Raw genomic sequence first — 19,147 nt, forward strand, 5'->3', positions numbered from 1 at the left:
CCAGCTCCGTAATCGGAGTTGGCTCCGGAATCGATTGTGACTTCAGAATTGGTTCCGAAATTGGAATCAGAACCGGCTCCAGCATCGATTCTGAATTCGGAATTGGTTCCGGAATCGGCTTCGGAATCAGTTCCCAAATCGATTCCAGATTGGCTCCGGCATCAGAATTGGCTTCGAAATCGGAGTCAGTTTCGACATCCTCATCTCTTGTGTGATCCGTTTGGATCCAATGATGCTAAGTATTGATATCCGCAAAGAACCAAAAATTACCTGTTAACGATCCATTCTCCTGATTCTCGAACTGATTTCGCTTTTGAAACTTTTTATTTCAATTCAAGAACTGATTCTCGTTCCGGAGCGAATTCCATTTCTGGATCCTGATTCCGTTATCGGAGCTCATTGCTATTTCCAGGACGAATCCGATGTGACTTTCGATTACAAAATCGATTCCGAAATTGATTCCAGGGCCGACTCTGGAATTGACTTCAAAGTAAACTCCGGAATTGGCTACGAAATCGACTCCGGAATTGGGAATTCATCGGGAGAGCATCGGAATAGGCTCCGGAATTGATTCCAAACACGGAATCGAAATCGAGCAGGTTCGATTCTAAGCTCCCACCACTATTCTCAACCTGTTCCGCATCTAAAAAACCCATAATTTATCTCGAACATCCCTCCATGTTCTTCCCATCGTCAGACACGTCACCGTGAATAATGTTAGGTAGAATGTGTATATTGATAACATTACGCTTAATAACATAAGAAATAATACGATAACATCTAATATCCATGTTCGCCCCTACCACAGCTTATCGGAAAACACAATCTCCTTGAAAATTGCGTCCTGCTTGTCGTGGCTGATGGTCGACTTGCGCGAAACCAACGCATCCTGCACCTTCTCCTTCAGCTCGCTGCTCTTAAAATCATTCCGCAGATAGAACAACCGTACAAGATGGTCTTCCGTAATCGACGGGTATGACGACAGCACCGAGTGCAGATCGAGCACCAGCATCTCCGCGTCACAGTTCAGCAGCCCGGCCAGATTGGAAATAACATCAATCGGTGAGTCACCCTTCGCCACGTTCGGGGCCACCTTTTCGAAGAACACCTTGATCTGCTTCGCCTCCTTGGCGATTTTCTTCGCCAGCACCTCACACTCGGCCCGGTTTTTGTTCAGCCGCTTCGAAAGCATCGCCCTGATGTACCGCTTGGCGACCATTTTCTGCGCCTCGCCGATCACGTACTCAAAGTTGGCGGTGCGCAAATGGTTGTAGTCCTGGAAGTAGTCCTCCAGCGTGACGCAGATCGTATCGACCGACACGGACGAGGTGGTCCACTTGGCGGTGAACAGCTCGTTGAAGTGTCCTTCCAGATCGAGGAACGCTTCCTCTAGCAGCACAAGGCCCGTTTCGTCCCGCAGCGTTTGGTACGTTTTGACGAGCTTTTCAAACTCTTCGTAGTGTTGCGTTTTCGATTTCGGCCAGTAGAGTTGCTTCAGCTGCTGGGCAATTTCAATCATCTGCTGACAGTTGTTCACGATCGTGATGATGTGCTGGGTGAAGAAGGGCGCTTGGCTGCGGTCCCGGAAATGGCGCTCCTTGTACTCGATCACGGCGGTGCGGTAGATGTGACCGTACTTGGTCATCTGCTGGATGCTTAGTATGAGCGCGTTGAACGTCAGGTCCGAGTGGGTCGTGTTGGTGACCTGCAGATTTTGATCAATCATCTGGTAGATGATCATCGGGGCGGACGTGTGGTAGTACTGGTCGCTCGTTTCCATCTCGACACCGTTGATCCAGTCCGCCTTCTCCGTTTCCAGCGTCTTGGTCATCCACTCCTGGTAGTTCCGTTCCATCGTGCGCAGGTAGGCCGTTTCCATCTCGTGCAGGCGCTGCTTGCTTACCAGCGGCCCAACGTCGGACAGGTCAATCAGGAGGTCGGGATGTTGCATCAACTCCCGGCCGGGGTAGGTGTTCATAATCCAGGACAGTATCGTCACGTACTCGTTACCCTCCAGCCCTGTTTGTATGAGTTCTTCGAGCTAAAATACAAAGAAAAAGTGAATGTTCGAGCCGCCGAGCAGGAGCGCTGTCATGCCGCAACCGTACTTACATATTTGGACATTGCGTTGTGGTACATTTTCACGTACTCGTTCAGTATGTTGTAGTGCGGAGGAAAGCAAGGCACGCAGAGCGACTTTACCACGCGCAAATCCTCCAGCAGGAACTGCCTGGTCAGCTCGAGATCCCGCACCAGCCACATCTTGTTGTCGGACCGTTCCTCCAGCTTCGATCCTTCGATGCGCTGCACCACCGCCTCGTTCAGCACATCCAGTGCCTTTTGGCGCCAGCGTTTCGGTCGCCCGGGCGCTATGAAGCCCGTATTTTTCTGCTGCTGCAGCGCGAACGCATCGGCCTTCTCCTCGCGCTCGATTATGCGCAGCGCCGTAACGATCACGGTCGGCTCCTTGCGCACCGTGTTGAGCGTACGCTGCAGCACGAGCCTTATTTTCTTCTCCAGCGTCACCGAAACCGTCTCCACCTTTTCGAAGTACCGCTTGAGCGTAATCTTATCGTGGGCGTTCTGTTTCGGCAGCTTGTGCAGCTCGTACAGCAGATCGTCGCGCGAGTTCTCCAGATCGGACAGACACTGGTGGGCGTGCAGCAGCTTATCCTCCTCGATCCACTGCATCGCCTTGTCCACGCTGGACTGGACGGTGAAGATGTGCTTCAGGTTTTCCATCGCCGTCATGTACTGGGAATGTTTGGCATTTTCGTCCCGCACGCTCTCGAGCGTATCGTACACGGCCGGCACGTCGGTGAGCATCGCGAACGCGTTTTTCATCCGGTCGCCGATCTCCTGTATCTGATCCAGGGCGGTCTGCAGCTTCTTTACGCCTATCTTCACATCGTCCGTTTGGTTCTGCATGCACGATTTCAGCTGTGCGTCCATGGATAGGTTCTTGCGATAGATGCGCCGTCGATACTGGTCCACCTTCTCCATCTGGTTGGAGCGCTGAAACATGTTCTTCACCTCGTTCAGGGCCGCCTGGCGCGCTTCCTGATGAATCTGCTCGAGATCCATCGTGCAGGGTTGATAACGTTTTAGGGGAAAAGTGAACACGAAAGCACGCCCCACGGATCGATCAATTGCTCCCACCTTTTCGAGGCGATGTGGTTTGTTGTTGTTGTTTGTTGTCAGGCAGATGACGTAAACAAGCTGGAGCACGCTCACAGAGTACCCCTCAGTCCGAAAACCGGTTTTTGTGAGCTTCGCCAACGCTCGAAATCGGTGCGATTTTCCCTCGCTGGCGATGCTTTTTGTAAGTCGTTGTGAGGGTTTTTGACGTTTCGAGCGAGGGTTTTGGAGGGTTCAAGATTGCCCCCAAAAAAGCTCGCGCTGGTGTGCGATTGTGTTGGTGGGCAAAATTAATTGGCCAAAAAAATAAATACACTCCGCCACCCCCCCCCCTCATCGACTTCAAGGGGTCCTACATTTCATGTGTGTGCCATATTAGCATCTGCGCTCCGCCGTCTCACTTGCTCATACATGTTCCGCTCTTGCATCAGCTGATTCGGTGGTGGCTTTCTATGTACTGTTTCTATGGCGAGTGATGTTGAGGGAATCGGGAAAAGCCGGTATTGATCTTTTAACGGTACTTTTATTAATGTATTTATTCCGTGTCGGTTCTGACGAGGCCATTCGCTAACAGGCAGTAACAACGTCGCTCTTAAGCACTTTGGATTTCATGCGAGCCAGGCTTCCTCCGGATCATCTTACTGAGCTGTGTAAAACCACTAGGTTGAAATAACCGGCACATATTGAACAGTGACCGTATGTCACGCCAAGAAGGTGCTTGAGAGCTAACGATATGTCGTACGGCACTACGCACAGGATCGCCCAGCAAGCAGGTGAGGGCTGGAGCAGGTGGAGCAGCACCTATCGCAGATCAGGAACAGATGAGGATGAAGGAAGACATGCCTGGGCCGAATGACCTGGACAATTATTGGCATTCTGACCATGCCAACACGACGTGATTAACCGGGAGCAGTCCTAAAAAGAATATGAGGCGAACATGTAATTAAACTAATGCACACTTCTGCATAAGTTTACACCGAGCAGCACACACAACAAAACTTACGGGACGTATTGGCCATGGTTCTTCCCTGATCGGTAGCTTAGTTGCTTTCCGTTGATCTGTATATCGGCGCATGAGGACGTGGGCACATGCGTGCATTCTTTTATAGTGTCGCAGTCCCGTTTTCTATTGCCACACTCCTATCCATACCGTTGGTTGTTTACAAAACAGAAAATCATACAACAAGATTAACTCAATCTGTAGCATTACCGAACGGTCACATCATATCATCTGCCTCTTCCAAATTACCCACTGCAACTTCACGCACTTGTGACACAGCATCTCCTGTTGTTAATCTGCAAGGTTAAGAAGAGCACGTCTTGTTCATCTAATGCTTAAAATCAAGCATTTTTTAACAAACTTACCTGTCGCCAGATGTTTTGCCTCATGCCACATCTCGCTCTGCTGCGGGCGTGCGAGTAATTTAAAACCTTTCAGGTATTAATAAAACATTACGTGTATTCATTTTCTGTTGAATTTCATTCAAAATAATCAACAACATTGAGCACTTCTATTTCGCATCAGCCACCAAGTTGTTTACATTTGTCACGCGTCCATGTGCGCGAAAGAGACGGTACGACAAAGTGGAAGAAGTGTTTGGAGCAAAGTGTGAGCAGGGGGCAGAGAAACTCACCTTGAGACGAGCACTGTAAGCGAGTAAAGGACGGCTAGAGAAAATGAGCGAGATGCAGCTATTTTTAAACGTCAAAAACCCTCGCCTTGTCCAACGGGTCCAAGAACAAGAAGACAACCAATACAAAACGGCACCGAACAAAACACAAACAAAGAATCTAGGCGAGGCGCATTCAAACATCGCCGCCCTTTCGTCGTACACTCTTCGGCAGCATAATTCCGCACTTGATTTGTTCAAATTTCTCGCAACGAAACATATCGCTATTGGGTTTGTGCTGTGTTTGTGAGTGCTCGAAAGGAACCGAAAACACGATGGTAAGTTTACGTTCGCATTGAATGTAGGAGCGGCTGGTTCGCGTTTTCAAACCCCACTTGGTGGGCAAGATAATTGTACCTAATCATCCGTTTCCGCTTGACTAGACCGAAGCGCAGATCTGTGATATTAGCCCGGAGGCAAAGGAGGAGATCAGCAAGTTTCGCTTCCGCCGCAACGCAACCAATACGGCATTGATTCGTAAGTACGCTCCGCCACGCCACGCCACACGGTGCTGTTATCTCGCGCTGTCGCGCGTTGCAGATGAATCATCATCTTCACTACGTAACGGTGCCGGAAGGGGGGGAACTGTGCATGCTTTATTCTAACGAAACTGTGGGCGCCGTGTTTTGCAGTGAAAATCGACCGCGAGAAGCAGCTGGTTACCGTGGACGAGCTGCTGGATGACGTAGCGATCGAGGAGCTGCAGGAACAGCTGCCCAGCCACCAGCCGCGCTACATCATCTACAGCTACAAGATGGTGCACGACGATTCGCGAATATCTTACCCGATGTGCTTCATCTTCTACACGCCGCGCGACAGCCAGATGGAGCTGTGCATGCTGTACGCGAAAACGCGCATGGCGCTGCAGCGCGAGGCCGACCTGACGCGCTACTACGAAATCCGCGAGCTGGACGATATGACCGAGGACTGGCTGAGGGAGAAGCTGCGATAAGCGCGTTTACCGGAAGCACTTTACAAAAGACACAAACACACCTACACACACACACACACATATACACGCATTGCAACGACGGTACAGTTGGCCCCAGTTGAGCGAATTAGAAATGAATTTGCCAAAAAAACAAGAAAGACAAACTAAATGCCAGAAGAAAGTGAAAGCAATAATCGAGGGCCGTAACTCATGCCACTACCAACCTGTATTTCAACCTTCGCTGTATGATAATCAGCTTTATCGGTGAAGCATATCCCAGCATTATTATATTAGTAGAACAGGGAGTTACGCATTTAGAGAGCTTATTGGAAGAGGTTATTGGTTGAAATTACCTCGGTGAACGCATACATACGATAAATAGTTGTATTACGTACCTTCCCCACAACAATAACGATGCAGGATGAGCAGCAGCAGGAGCCGAAGCAAACCAAAAGGACCACTAAAGGGCTTTTGCTGCAAAACTACAAGAGCAACCAACAATGCAGGAACTAAAAAGGGTTAGATTTTGATCGTGCAACGACGATATTTTTGTGTGCGTGTGATAGAGAAGCTACTACATACCTATATAGCTGTATAGAAGCTCTTCCTTTTTATTCTATTCTATTAGCCGGAGTAGCTGTATTCCTAAAGTAGCAGAGTGCATTTTCTTTCCATTTTCTTACACCACGTGGCGTCTGTCCACGCGACAAAAGACAAAAGTACAAGTACGCTACTGATAGTGTACGATTTTGTGTGAGTTTTTGGGGGGAGTAAACTTACTTAGTTTGATATTGTTTTCCCGTTTTTGAGTTGTTGTAAGGCTGTAAAAGGAATTGTAATGATTTCGACTGAAAAGGGCGTAGGAAGAAAGAGGAAACGAAACGGTAGTGATCGTAGGAAAGATCGATAGAGATAGTTCTTTTTTTTGCACTAGCATATCGCTTGTCTTACAGGGTTGAAAATAACGTCTTCTTTTGTTGCATCCACAACAGGAATAAGGCAACAGAGTAAATCCTTAAAAAAACCAGGCTTTGGATTTCATATTTTGACCGTAGTGTTTAGTTCACGTGTGTTCATTGCCGTGCAACGTGTATTATCAATAAATTGCAAAGTTTTGATACTATTCAATGTGAGCTACTGTGTTGTTACAGTAAGTAGGTAAAAGCATTCCACTAAGAACGGGTGGAAAGTGCTACTAACAGTGCCAATTGGTCACTCTTCATCCGAGACAAACACATCCGCTGCCTTCCCCAGGTCAAAGTTCTTCCTTTTGCGCTCCTCCACCCTAACAGCCGGCTCAACCTGAACGTCTACCAGCACGTCCGGAGGCGTACAGCAATCGGCCCGAAAAATGGTGTACCTTTGCAAGCAATCGACTATATCATCTACCGGGCTGCACAGTGTAAAGTTAAGGGTGCATCTGTCCGGTTGAAAAATGTACTCCAGCTCATCCGGTCGAATCGCTACAGGTGTAACGATACGCTTCGCTGCCTGTTGGAAGTGGTTCTGCTTACTGTTTCCCATCAGCGAGGAGTGGGATATGTTTAGCGGTGCGAAAGCATGCGGTTTCATGGGCGGTACCGTGGAAAAGGGTTTCAGGATGGAACGAAGAGGCTTTAGCAGCATGCGGCTATCGAGCATTGTGGAAATGTCGTTGCTTGTATCGGCTAGTTTAGTGGAATTGTTTGAAATCAATGTAGTATTGCCGACAGAGGTCCGAAACGCGACACTTTCATTGCAGCTTTCGCTCCACCAGCTCGTGTTCAGTGGAATCCGGGATGCTGCTCCTGGTAAGGGAAGCTTGTTCGGCAAGTCTACGGACACCTCGTGCGCGTTCGTCTTATTCCAACGCAAGCGCGATAGCTCCAGCGCAGAAGGTAAGGCGATCTTTTCCCCGCCAATCGCTGACTCGTTCAGCGACGTGTTGGGGAAGAAGTTTGTTATGGCCGTCTGGCGGTGCTTCACCACGCTCGGTGGCTGTTCCACCAGCCACAGCGTATGGGAACAGTCCAGCCCACACCACTCGTGGCAGATCAGGTGAGCGGAGAGCGATTCGATCGGGGCGCCGCTGTCGTCCCTTACCGGCAAGGGCCACGTACAGCCCATCACCGGAATGCTTTCCACCGTACAGTTGTCCACGTGCAGCAGCACGCGGTTGGACGAATCGCCCACCAGCACACAGAAGCTTACCGCTATCTCCGGATCGTAGTGCGTGTTGTTTTGTGCCACGGTGCAGGTAAAGCTCGGCTGTCCGCTAGCAGCTCCCTCCACTTTGCACAGTTTGATCGTAAACTCCGGCAAACCGGTGACAAAGTTGACGATATCATTGCCGACCGGTGGCGGCTTTTTTACGATGCATTCAATTTCCCGTGGGTCCGAGTGGCGGATGGCCGCGAACGTTCCTTTGCCCCGCTCCGCCAGGTGGCGGGCAAGCCGTGGGCCAATCTGGCCCAGCTGCTTCGCCACGTACGGGCTGTCCTCCCAAAGCTTCGTCTGAAAGCACTGCAGCAGTGTGGCCGCACTGACCAGTGCCCGGAAGCATCCACCCTCGAGCGGGTGATCCCTTTTGGCGGTTAGTAGACCGATCACGAACCGCGCAATGCGGCCACCGACGGTTACCATCTTGGCCGCCTCCTGATGCAGCCCGTGATCGTTGATGGGTAAATTACCGAACACAGCCTGCACCAGACAGTACACCTTTGTGCCCGTCGTACAGATGCGCCTTGGCCAGCGGAACCGTACGCCACCGGTCACATCGTCCCCTCCGTCACAGAACGACGCCGAAATGGTGGGTCCATTCAGTGTGTTGAGGATCTTTTTCTCCCCCTGGCGGCAGGTAAACTCTCCGAACTCGTGGGCACGCGTGATCAGGACGAGCATTTCGTCCAACGTTTCCCGGCCTTTAAGGCCCTGCTGGAGCAGCTGCAGCGTGGGGAAGGAGAGCTGATTGCGGGCCATCAGCCGGCCGCAAGCGGACGGAACGAGCGCATTCGGGCGCTGCCTCACTACCAGTTCGTTCGCTTCGAGTGATTCGATCGTGTCGCAGCACAGCTTCTCGATCTGCTCGTCGAGGAGCCGGCCGCCGGCCAGTTGATAGTGCGAGGGGTTCGTCTGGGCGCGAACGTAGAAAAACGTCGACCGGATCCACTCCATCACGGCCGGCTGGTCGTAGATGATGCCGTGCGCTATCTCCGAGTTGAGCAGTTCCGGCAGCTTGCGGCGGAGCTGCGACTCGATGGGGGCCGTCTCGGTGACGACCCGCTGGTAGCGGGACGCATTCCCATCGGTGGTTAGTATGACGGCGATACCGTCCTCGCTGAATTCGGCCCGCCCTGCCCGGCCAACCATCTGCAGCACGTAGTTGTCGGTGTACTCTTTGCCGGTGTGGTTGCACGTGGACTTGACCACGACCAGGTAGGCGGGCAGGTTGACACCCATGCAGAGGGTGCTGGTACAGCACAGGACCGCCAGATGGCCGGCCCGGAAGTGCGCTTCGATCTGATGGCGATCGTTGTGCAGCAAACCGGCATGATGGTAGGCGACACCCTTCGCCACACACTCCTGCAGCGTACGGTTGGCCAAATTGCCGGCCAGCTCGGCCAGTACCGAGCCGGCCGGTGGACCGGCCCGTTTTATCGGTGATCGGTTGGCAAGAAATTTAGCCGTTGACTCGACGCTCCTGCGCGAAGTGCAGAAGACGAGCGTCGGTTTGTGGGCCGAGTATTGCTCGATGATTGCCGGCAGCTTGTAGTTGAGGTTCAGCTCGAACTTGTACGGATTCGAAGCGCTCGGGAAGGACAGCACGTGCCGTTCGATCCGGGTCGTGCGGTTCGTCTCGTCGAACGTGTACGGAACCACAGTTCTTCCCTCGCTCGCAAGCCAGCGGGCAAAATCATCCACATTGGGAATGCAGGCGGACACGGCAATGAACCGAATCGACTGCAGCATCTCTCCACCGGGCGCGTCCACTCTCCGCAGCCTCGAATCGATATACTTCATGCGTGAGATGACGAGCTCCAGGTTGGCGCCCCGATCGCTATCGTTCATGATTTGAATCTCGTCAATCAGGCACAGCCGGATCGGTCGCAGCACGCAGGCCACGCTCTGGTCGTCCCAGTGGCGCGTAAACACTTCCCACTTTTCCGGCGTGCTCAGGATGAGCCGATGGTGGCTGAGCTGGGCCACATCCTCGACCAGATTGTCCCCATCGAACTGGATGCAGCTGAGCCCGTGCGGTGCGAAGCGCCCCTTCCAGTCTTGAAACTTTTCCGCACACAGTGAACGCGTTGGTGCGAGGTAAACGATACGATACGGGGCGTCCTTTGCCTGTGTGGAGAGTTTCAGCATTGCGAGCTCGAGGATCACCGTTTTGCCTGAGCCGGTGGGAGCGTTGACCACTATTGAATTGTCTGTTTGCAGGACGGTATTGGCGACGGCGCGCTGTACATTGTTGAATGCTTTTAGTTTGGGAAACGCGTCCCGTATCGACGGATCGAGATCGTTCAGTGTGAGCGTTTCTACCGGTTGCTTTGAAGGTCGTGCCTGTTCGGTGGGACTTTGGTGTGTTTTTGGTGAAGCTGGTTGCGCCATGGTTTAATTGGAATATCTAATCTGGGAGAAATAAAGGATTTCATTTGAAAAACTACCCAAAAGTTGTAAACAATTAAAAACAAATAATTAAAATGTCGATAAAAATGTAAATTACCCAAAACACCTATTGGTCGCAAGTAGTGACAGTTGCACAATGGCAATCCACTTGCTCTGTGAAGCCCGTTGGCGCGTTGCTAGGCAACGGACGCTAAAGAACTTGCTCCGGTGGTGTGTGAAGTGTACTTTGCTTCAGTGACTGGATGGCAAGCAGTAGACAGTGTTTTAGTAGTGTTGTGCGTGATTAAAAGATGGCTTCTGTATCCTGTGTGTTTTTCTCTGCTGTAAGTATTAGTCATACATTTAGGCTATTTTTGTTATGAACTGCTCTTTGCACTTATTATTTTATTTATACATATTACAACTTTACATAATAAATAATAATAGAACGTACAACACTTTAAAACGTACAATTGCGGTGGCCGCGCACCAGCCGCACCGAGCGCCCCTGCCGAGAGCTCCTGCTCGATCGACCTTCGTGCACACTCTCCTCGGCGCTCGGCACACACTAAGCCTTGCACGCTTAGTGTGTGCGACAGTGTGCGTGTACACACAGTTGTCCCCCTAGACGTTGACCGGTGGCAGCGCAACTGCCGCGGCAAAACCAGGGGTCGGCACGCACGGCTGCCCACAACAATTTTAGTCAACTATTTAGACAATACGTGGACCTATTTGTAGTGGTAGTGCAACTATTATAACGTATGTGATTGTGTTTTGATTTAATTTTGTTGTATGCGCGATTTCTTTGCGGAATTCTATACGAACCGTATGGTACCGTAACTGAATCTGTATCCTGGATTCTGGCTTTACTGTTACAAAAAAACCATGACCAACGTCAAGTGTCAGGTGAAGATGGATTGAAACAAAGGGCCCAAACTTTGTTGCTTATAAACGTACTGCGTCAAGAGCATGGGGATATCGGTGTGCTGTTCAACATGTCGTTATAGAGAGCCATCCAAGGTTCAAAGATGGATACTTCTGAAATCGACTTTTTTAAGCTGTACCAGATCTTGGAATGTGTTGATTGTACAGCATTGGTCAGCTGCTCTCATATATTCCCTGAAGTCTAGCTAGGTATTGAACAGGATAGCCCAGCCTTACCCCGGTGGATGTTTCCACGTCATTTTGCTACTTCAGTTTGGCCCAGTTCTGGTTGCAGAGAACATTGGTTCAGAAATTAGCATGACATAGATCAAAAGGGGCGGTCCCATGGTACAGTCGTACAGACCCGAACGACTCAATAACATGCCCGTCATGGGTTCAAGGCTAGAATGGACAGTCCTCCCGTAGCAAGGATTGACGACTAGGCCGCCATGTCCGCGTAGGACGTTGCGCCAAAGAGAAGTAGAAGTAGAAGATCAAAACCTGCGACGATGTGTGAAAAGACAATTAAGGTGTCGCTATAATCACGAGTTTTCATTCAGCTGGTCTGACATACGTACGACACCAGACAAACTAGCCCCAAAATGATTTTAATACACAAGGTTAGATAACGCCCGATGGAGCCACATTTAAGTGACTAGATGGCTTCTACGCGTCTGACATCATTGGCATCATTGGACTTGGTTTCGGTCGAAATGGTTTCGGACACTTCAGCAGTAGACTAAAACTGATGTTTAGTAAGAAAAAAGCCTCCTGAAGTTCCCCTCGAAGCACCCGAATCTTGTTAGATGAGGTCTTGCGTCCATCAGACATGAAGTATCTTAAATGATATTGCACGTGTGAGCTTCCAATCATAACTCCTGGTTTCCATCGTAGGTGGCGAAGAATGAGGATCCCGGACACATGTCCCATCAATAAATTGTTGGACAGTGACAGCACGAGGCCCTGGGGAGCATTGGTATAACATACTAAATATGTATTTAAATTCCTCTCATTCGATGTTAAAACTGTATGCGATGTTACAACTAGAACGAACGAAGCATGATAGCGAAAATCGTACCTTAATGCTGCATAATCTGTACGAATAAATAGAGAAGGTTCCATATCATTCATTTTCGATGGGTTCAAAATAAGTTTTACATAGTGAGAGGAATCCAATCCTTTATTTTTCAATGGGGCATGGCTAGGCCCAAATCACAACCAACGTTTATTGAAGAGCAACAGTAACGTCCACAATAATCCAAATTTAATCATTTTTACAATACTTACCTCTAAATCCACAATCGCTTTACGGATGCTTAAGAAAGAACGCCAAAAATCAACACGAATATGCTGTATAGTTTTCGATTATATTTTATAACAAATATATATATATAAATGTGTTTGCCTCCACGGGCAGTATAGTAGATGTATATGTATATCAACCGTGATGGTAGCCGTATGCCTTACTATCGATTACACATTACAATTGGAAACTACTTACACAAGAATTCGAGTGTATATCTACCCAAACGCTCACGCCTGCCGAGTGATCTGTTCGCTCCTACGCAAAAGACAACCTCCGGATTTACAAAACTGCCCGAGCCAATTGTTCTGCCACTTCTCCTTCCATCTCTCTCTCTCTCTCTCTCTCTCTCCAGCTGACCAACATGTGTTTACGCATCGAGGCGCCACACACTTGTCACGCAGGCACTCACTCCAACCTCTCCTCCCGATGCACTTGGCCCTAGCGACCTTAGGCCGGTATCCTGACCATCCGTGTTCCGGTTCACTACCGATGTCGATTTAATTATGCTCATCGTGTGTCGAGTGCCATGTTCGTTACGCATCAACTGTCACACACCGAGACGGGAAACATTTGCCCAATCTGCCCTGTCCATTCTGCCTCCACTGGCTCCCTTTCCCTTTTCCGGAACGCTTCCATTAGGATATTTGCACTATTTTGTGCATTAGTCGTGGATTCGCGAGCCCAACGAAGCCCGCATATTCGCGCATTCGAACCGGCCTGCGCTACCGTGTGGACCACTTTTTTGAGTTTGTTTGTGTATCGGTCTTAATCCTTGCTATTGGTTCTCTCATCCTACCGCGGGAACTCCAGCGGGTTATGCCTGCCAGCACTCCATTTGCGCTCCAGCATTTGAACCACTAGGGAGGGAGGGGAAGGTCGGTTTGGGACAGATATTTAATTTGAAAATATTATCCTGCCCGATACTGTCATCGATTATGGAAAATCGTCCATAAATCAATTCCCATCATACAAATGGTCCCCCCACCAGAGCAAAGGGGGATGGGTGAAAAGGTTTTAAGCTAATGACTGCGCCGGGAGAAAAGCACCGATAGAGCCACTGAGGCCGAACGTGCGGCTTCCGGTCCGGTCTTCCGGTCGGGCTGGCGCTGTCATAGGCACGGGCCCATTGTTCGAAAATGTGCTCTAATTGAATACATTTTAGCAATGGTAGCGCCTAGCATCAATGTATGCAAATGCATTGCGAAATAGTTGCGCTTTTTTGTCGCTTTTGCTCTTTTTCGACCTAGGCCTAGGCAAAAAAAGGAAAATCAGGCCTTTTTTTCGATACGCACACACCATTATCATCCCCTACTGATGGCAACCATTTGTGCTCTATGCCGAATCTACACAACTGGGGGGAACAAACAGCACACAAAAAAAAAAACAGAAATCAAACTAAAAAGCAGAAACAATTTTAAAATTGTATCCTTTCCCCATGGCAGAAATGACTCCCAGCCATCTCCTGGAACTGCGCCCGGGCAAAAGGCTACAGAGCAAAAAGGCGTAGAATGTGTGTGTGTGCATGCATTCCACAATTTATTGACAATTTATGCTCATATTTCTGTCGTCGGGATGCTTCTTTGTTTTACTCATTGTTGTGCATTGTGTTTTTGTGCATGTGTGTGTTTGTGTGTGCATTGTGTGCACAATGCGGTTGCGGTGCAGCCGATGCGCGCGCGGTGCGGTTTTACAATTAATTTCGTTTCCAGCTGAGTTAATTGCCACCGGGCGGGCGGGCGGACGAGCAGACCGGAAGTGAGTGTCGGTGAATGGCGGGGACACGGGGGGGTGTGCAAGCGAGCGAGATGCTGGTTGATTTGTAGCACGTGTCCCGAAAGGAAGCCACGCCAGGCGGTGGCTACCCGCCGGAAGTAGAGGGGATTGGGAGCGAAATATGATGTTTGAGCAGAATACAATGCGGGGACGGTTGTATTCTTTCGTGTCCCTTTTCGGTGTGTGTGTGTGTGTGTGTGCTGTCCTTGACAAATATGCGCTCAACCCAGGGGGATGGGCGGCCACTAGCCGCACCATGCATGAAAGGACAATTCTAAACGAACCTCAAACTCTGTGTGTGAGGGTTCGTTAGTTATGGGGTGACCATTCCTGGGAAAGGGGGGGAGAGTGAGAGTGAGTACTAGTGACAGAAGAAGAAGAGGAAGAGCACAATATGTATGAGAAACAAGTATTTTCTCTTGGCACTTGGCATTTGTGAAGTATTTAGCAGCATTGCTCTTATACAGTGTAATACAAGGTATTCTCTTTCCTTTTTTTTCTTCCTGGCGCATGTTTCTCATTTTTATCGTAAGGTTCTTTGAACAAATACACACACAGGTGTACGTGGACATACTTTATACACATTACCTACGATTTTTTCGTCCCTATAGTAAGATCCACTCTGTTTTATGCATCATATTCCAGTGCCTAAACCTAAAATTTGTAACATACGGAACATGTTGCGTCTTGGTAAATCATTCTACTACAGAGTGTGGTGGAAAGGAATGCGAAAATTGTTATCATTTTGTGCAAATACTTTTCCCAACTTTTTGGCATGTTCTTATGTTTATTAAGTCCTTTGAAGATAACTCACTAGATGGGAACTTATCCCACTTTGGGACAACGTTTTGATCCTCATAGACACTGCCCAACTCCAAGAACAATACTTGGTTCTCCAAAATAACTATATACACCTAGGTGTGTTGTTTTAAACACAGAGTTAAGCAGTCAGGAAGAATTGAATTGAATTGAAGTCAAATTGAAGGCTCTATTTTCATATTTGAAAATGGATGATTGAATTGAAAATTAATTTTCATATCAAAAACCATATTGTAAAGATTTTATTGCAAACAACCTAGTTTGGTAATCCAAATTGATCTGTTGGGTTATAATAAGAATACACTGGTCAAAGGATTCATTAAATTTGGACATATAAATTGAAAGATTTACGCATCTCTTCCCACCACACCCTGTAATGAGGTAGAAGACTATAGTTTGAAATAGTACATCTAAAACATGAACTGCGAACGTACGTACGTAAACTCGATAGCGTTAAATTTAAAAGCATTGTTAAGAATAATCATAGAAACTAGAACAAAGGCAATTCCGGTTAAGTTCGATAGGGTAGAATTCGTTTTTGCTTGGTGCACTACACACTAGACAACTAATAATTTCAGCCGCAGTGGGCAGAGCGTTGATAGTAGAATAAGGGCTTTGAAGGAGAGTAATCGAACATAAAATATTTTGAATATTTTATCACCTCTTTTCCTGTCGTCTGTTTTAACGTTCACTGCTAAAGTATGGTACACCGATTTTGACTTCCAGGTGCACGTCTATCTATGGCAGCAACAGTCTAGCATGATACCAAAGACTTTAATTACTAAGGAAACATTAGTGCTGAATGATTACATCTTGCGGTGGCGGTGTTTCTCGATACCCTCCGCCCAAAAAAAAAAAGTATGATAAAATCATCTCTAACATAGTTCACAACACTGGACGAGAAACGTACTCTAACGGTATGATTTTTCACTTACTTTCACTTAAACTTTATACAGTACATAAACTCAATCGTATTTTTGTTTTCTTGGGAAGGACACTGAAAGCGACACTGGCTCTGTCAGTGTTGCACAACATATTAAGCCTTACATCTCGCTACTGGTACGAACTTATATCGAATAGTAGTACTTAGTGTAGATGCCATTCCATTCGCCACACACACCACCTAAAGGATCGGCAAGATCTGAATCCTCTCTGATACAATGCGCATGTGGTTCGATGTTTATCTTTTGGTATTTTACGTTTTTCAACAGAGCCTAACAGTAGTGCACGCAAGATGCAGGTTTGAACTGCGCGTAATTATCTTATTTCGCTTCGCCCGCTTTTCTTTATACAGTTTTGTATCAGTCTTATTAATTAATTCTATTGGGTTTTTTTTAATATTCACTCTTGTTTTTCTTTTCGTCTGAAAGGGATGCTGTGTTCTTTTGTTTGGAAAAGGAAGGAAGATATTGATGTTATAGTAATGATGCGAAATAAAATAAAATACTATTACAGTGCGTAACACAGCTAGATGAACAGTTCGGTACAATTTTTGAATATATTCCAATAAAATAAGCAACGTAATTTACAAATTTAGTAAACAAAATCGCTATTGGTTTATGACAAACGCCATGCAACGAAGGAAAACAATGATACTGAACTTAGCTGTGTTACGCACTGTATCGATTACGGTATCCAATTGGAGAAGATTGATAAGAAAGAAAGTTGTAGTATCATTAGCACCGCAACTGATATGAGTTTGGTGTGTCGTTCGATAGCTTGATAGACGGCAATGTTTCGTACAAAAATGCTGGTTTGTTCCAATTCTTCTTCCGCGTGGTACTACTGGATGAACTTTTGCTTGATTTGAGCAATAGCTTCGTAGGCTACGTAGTTGAGATTTACTGTGCGCATCTCTGTGTGTGTGAGAGCATCTTAAGCAGCTACATTACATTGTACAGAGTGAAACGGAAAACGAAAACACAAAATCACCTTATGTCAGTCGTCTCAGCGTCCACGCGTCTTCTCCTTCCGCTGGAGTCTCGTTGCTACTAGCGCTCTGAGCCAGTGTGTAACGTATGCATCCCGCCGGACGAGCACCAACACAACCACTGACCTTTCCGAGCTGAACTCTTTCGGCCCCTGAACTGGCTTCGAAAGGGCTCTTTCCGAAACGGACAGCATCGGGCATCGGTGCAATTGCAATCAGTACAATGACGCCTCGCATCCGTTGCCGTGTCAGTGTCAGGGGTGGAGTGACAACCGACAACTACCCGACTGGCAGACGGGTTCGCTGGCTAGTTCGTCTGCGCGAGAGTGCCGGAGTTAATAACAGATTGTCCGATAGGATTGTCCAGTCCGGTCCCGGATCGGGGGAGAAAGAGCGAAGAAGAGTCAGGGAGGGAAAAAACAGGGACGTAACAGGACGGACAAACCGTTCCGCAGAACAGAGCCCGTGTGGCTGTCAGTCAATTTCTCCGCACCCTTCTTCGGCTGGCGCAACACACTGACAAGGCGGTGCGGTGTCCGTTTGGTTGATAATGAATTATAAATATTTATAAAGAGTGACTTGACCTACTATCGCAGCCATCGCTTGGTTATTCGTTAGTTCTGGGCTTCCCCGTGCAGCAGGACTTCCTACACCCACGGGGCCGCCGGCTGGATCTGCTCCAGTATCGCCACCGCATCCGGTCGCTCCATCGTGCGGCAGATCTCGATCAGCTGCTGCAGCGCGTTCAGGTCGCGATTGCGACACTCCCACAGGTCGAGGATCTGGTCGGTGGGTGAGGGCCGGGTCGCGAAGTACGTCAGGTACCGGTCCACGTTCAGGTGTGCGGCGAGCATGCGCCAATCGTTGCGCTTCTGGGTCGGCGGATCGAGACACCGGCACAGCTTCCGCTTGACGTCCTTCGACAGCCGGAAGCGATCGGTCGCGAGCAGGTTGGTGTTGTGGTCGCCCGACCCAACGCTACAGATCGTCATCGTTTCGAACGAGCTGGAGGAGTGCTGACAGTGGCGCCCATCCTTTGCCATCGGCACAAAGGAAGAGATGCTGAGCGTGGCCGGCACACCGATCGCTGTCAGCCGCTCGTCTAACCCTTGGGGGACATCCTGCGACGCCTGCACCACGATCTTAAAGTCACACTTGTCGTGCTCGGTCCGGCACAGGGTAAAGCTGCAGTGCAGTGCCGTACAGGCGCTGTTCCACACGTGCGAGAACGGTATCGTTTGCCGCTCGCTCGAGCTTTTCGCCCGCCAGCCACCGACGCACTGCAGGTCGATGTTCAGCCCGGCCTGGCCGACGTCCGCAAAGTGCAGCGCCGTGCTGCGGCCGAGCAGGACACCGCCGATCTCCTGCTCGCAGTGCCGGCAGCGCTCCTCCGCCCCCGGGTTATCCTCCACGATGTACACCCGCAGGCTGACGTCGGAAAACTCGGGCACGGTCGACGGGCCGCAGATGAACAGGCGCAGCCTTTTGCACGCCACCCGCTCCTGGATGTCGGTGGCCGATTCGCCCACCAGCACGTACTTGCCGAACGCTTCCGTCAGCACGTACGCGTACCGCTTGTCGATCTGCACCAGGGCGGGCGTGTTGAGCGTCTCCTCGCCGATCGTCACGACCTTGCACCAGGGCGTTACATTGTCCGGCGCGCTGTACAGCGAGAACGCCCAGTCGGACAGGTTCTCCGCGCAGTGGGGCACCTGCATGACGATCGGTTTGTTTACCTTCGTGTCGACCGGGCCGCAGAACACGACCGGGCTGAGGTAGGTCGAGCGCGGCCCGGTCGGCACCGGCACGTGGTGCTTGTCGTCGCGCACGATCGACAGCGCCACGCTGTGCCGCTGGTGCTTCGGGATGGCGCCCTCGGGGATTAGCAGCGCGGTCGAGTAGGTGGCGAGCCGGAGCAGGGCGCCGGCGGGCGTTAGGGTCGCGTGCGTCACCTCCGCGCCGCGGAACGGCTCCTCCACCAGCGTGGTCGGGCGGATGGCGGGCGAGCTGCTGGGCGGGAGCATCGGCGCTTGGTCGTAGGTGGAATCGGCCGCTGTTGTTTTTTGTTG

At 49.5% G+C, this 19,147-nt stretch overlaps 4 protein-coding genes across 9 annotated transcripts in view; 1 reads left to right on the top strand and 3 right to left on the bottom strand.

Moving 5' to 3' along the window:
* Nucleotides 1-712: 712 nt before the first annotated feature.
* On the bottom strand, nucleotides 713-3,192 carry LOC120958100 (exocyst complex component 3). Its single transcript, XM_040380667.2, has 2 exons — nucleotides 2,113-3,192; nucleotides 713-2,041 (listed from the first exon to the last, which is right to left on the bottom strand). The coding sequence occupies exons 1-2, from the start codon at nucleotides 3,082-3,084 to the stop codon at nucleotides 800-802; spliced, it is 2,214 nt and encodes a 737-aa protein (XP_040236601.2). The 5' UTR covers nucleotides 3,085-3,192; the 3' UTR covers nucleotides 713-799.
* A 1,680-nt stretch (nucleotides 3,193-4,872) lies between these two features.
* LOC120958186 (glia maturation factor gamma) lies at nucleotides 4,873-6,867 on the top strand. Its single transcript, XM_040380812.2, has 3 exons — nucleotides 4,873-5,086; nucleotides 5,192-5,285; nucleotides 5,441-6,867. Exons 1-3 carry the CDS (start codon nucleotides 5,084-5,086, stop codon nucleotides 5,758-5,760), a joined length of 417 nt encoding a protein of 138 aa, XP_040236746.1. The 5' UTR covers nucleotides 4,873-5,083; the 3' UTR covers nucleotides 5,761-6,867.
* Nucleotides 6,561-10,664, bottom strand: LOC120954664 (probable ATP-dependent DNA helicase HFM1). The gene has a single exon (XM_040374768.2). It carries the CDS (start codon nucleotides 10,327-10,329, stop codon nucleotides 6,952-6,954), a length of 3,378 nt encoding a protein of 1,125 aa, XP_040230702.2. The 5' UTR covers nucleotides 10,330-10,664; the 3' UTR covers nucleotides 6,561-6,951.
* Nucleotides 10,665-12,596: 1,932 nt separating this feature from the next.
* Nucleotides 12,597-19,147, bottom strand: part of LOC120956546 (netrin receptor UNC5C) — a 75,972-nt gene continuing 69,421 nt past the window's right edge. For all 6 annotated transcript variants that reach the window (XM_049608266.1, XM_049608265.1, XM_049608263.1 and 3 more), the window contains exon 11: nucleotides 12,597-19,131. In XM_049608266.1, coding sequence (XP_049464223.1) covers nucleotides 17,726-19,131 — 1,406 coding nt within the window. In that variant the 3' untranslated portion in view covers nucleotides 12,597-17,725. The remainder of the gene's footprint in view (nucleotides 19,132-19,147) is intronic.

The sequence above is a fragment of the Anopheles coluzzii genome, chromosome 3 (assembly GCF_943734685.1).
Source record: "Anopheles coluzzii chromosome 3, AcolN3, whole genome shotgun sequence".
Taxonomy (NCBI): Eukaryota; Metazoa; Arthropoda; class Insecta; order Diptera; family Culicidae; genus Anopheles; species Anopheles coluzzii.

Bases quoted from the DNA above. Each gene is read 5' to 3' on its own strand.
- LOC120958100 (XM_040380667.2), bottom strand. From the start codon at position 3,084: ATGGATCTCGAGCAGATTCATCAGGAAGCGCGCCAGGCGGCCCTGAAC. The intron at 2,042-2,112 runs GTAAGTACGGTT...TTTGTATTTTAG, and splicing joins ACAACGCAATGTCCAAATAT to CTCGAAGAACTCATACAAAC.
- LOC120958186 (XM_040380812.2), top strand. The intron at 5,286-5,440 runs GTAAGTACGCTC...CGTGTTTTGCAG, and splicing joins AACCAATACGGCATTGATTC to TGAAAATCGACCGCGAGAAG.
- LOC120954664 (XM_040374768.2), bottom strand. From the start codon at position 10,329: ATGGCGCAACCAGCTTCACCAAAAACACACCAAAGTCCCACCGAACAG.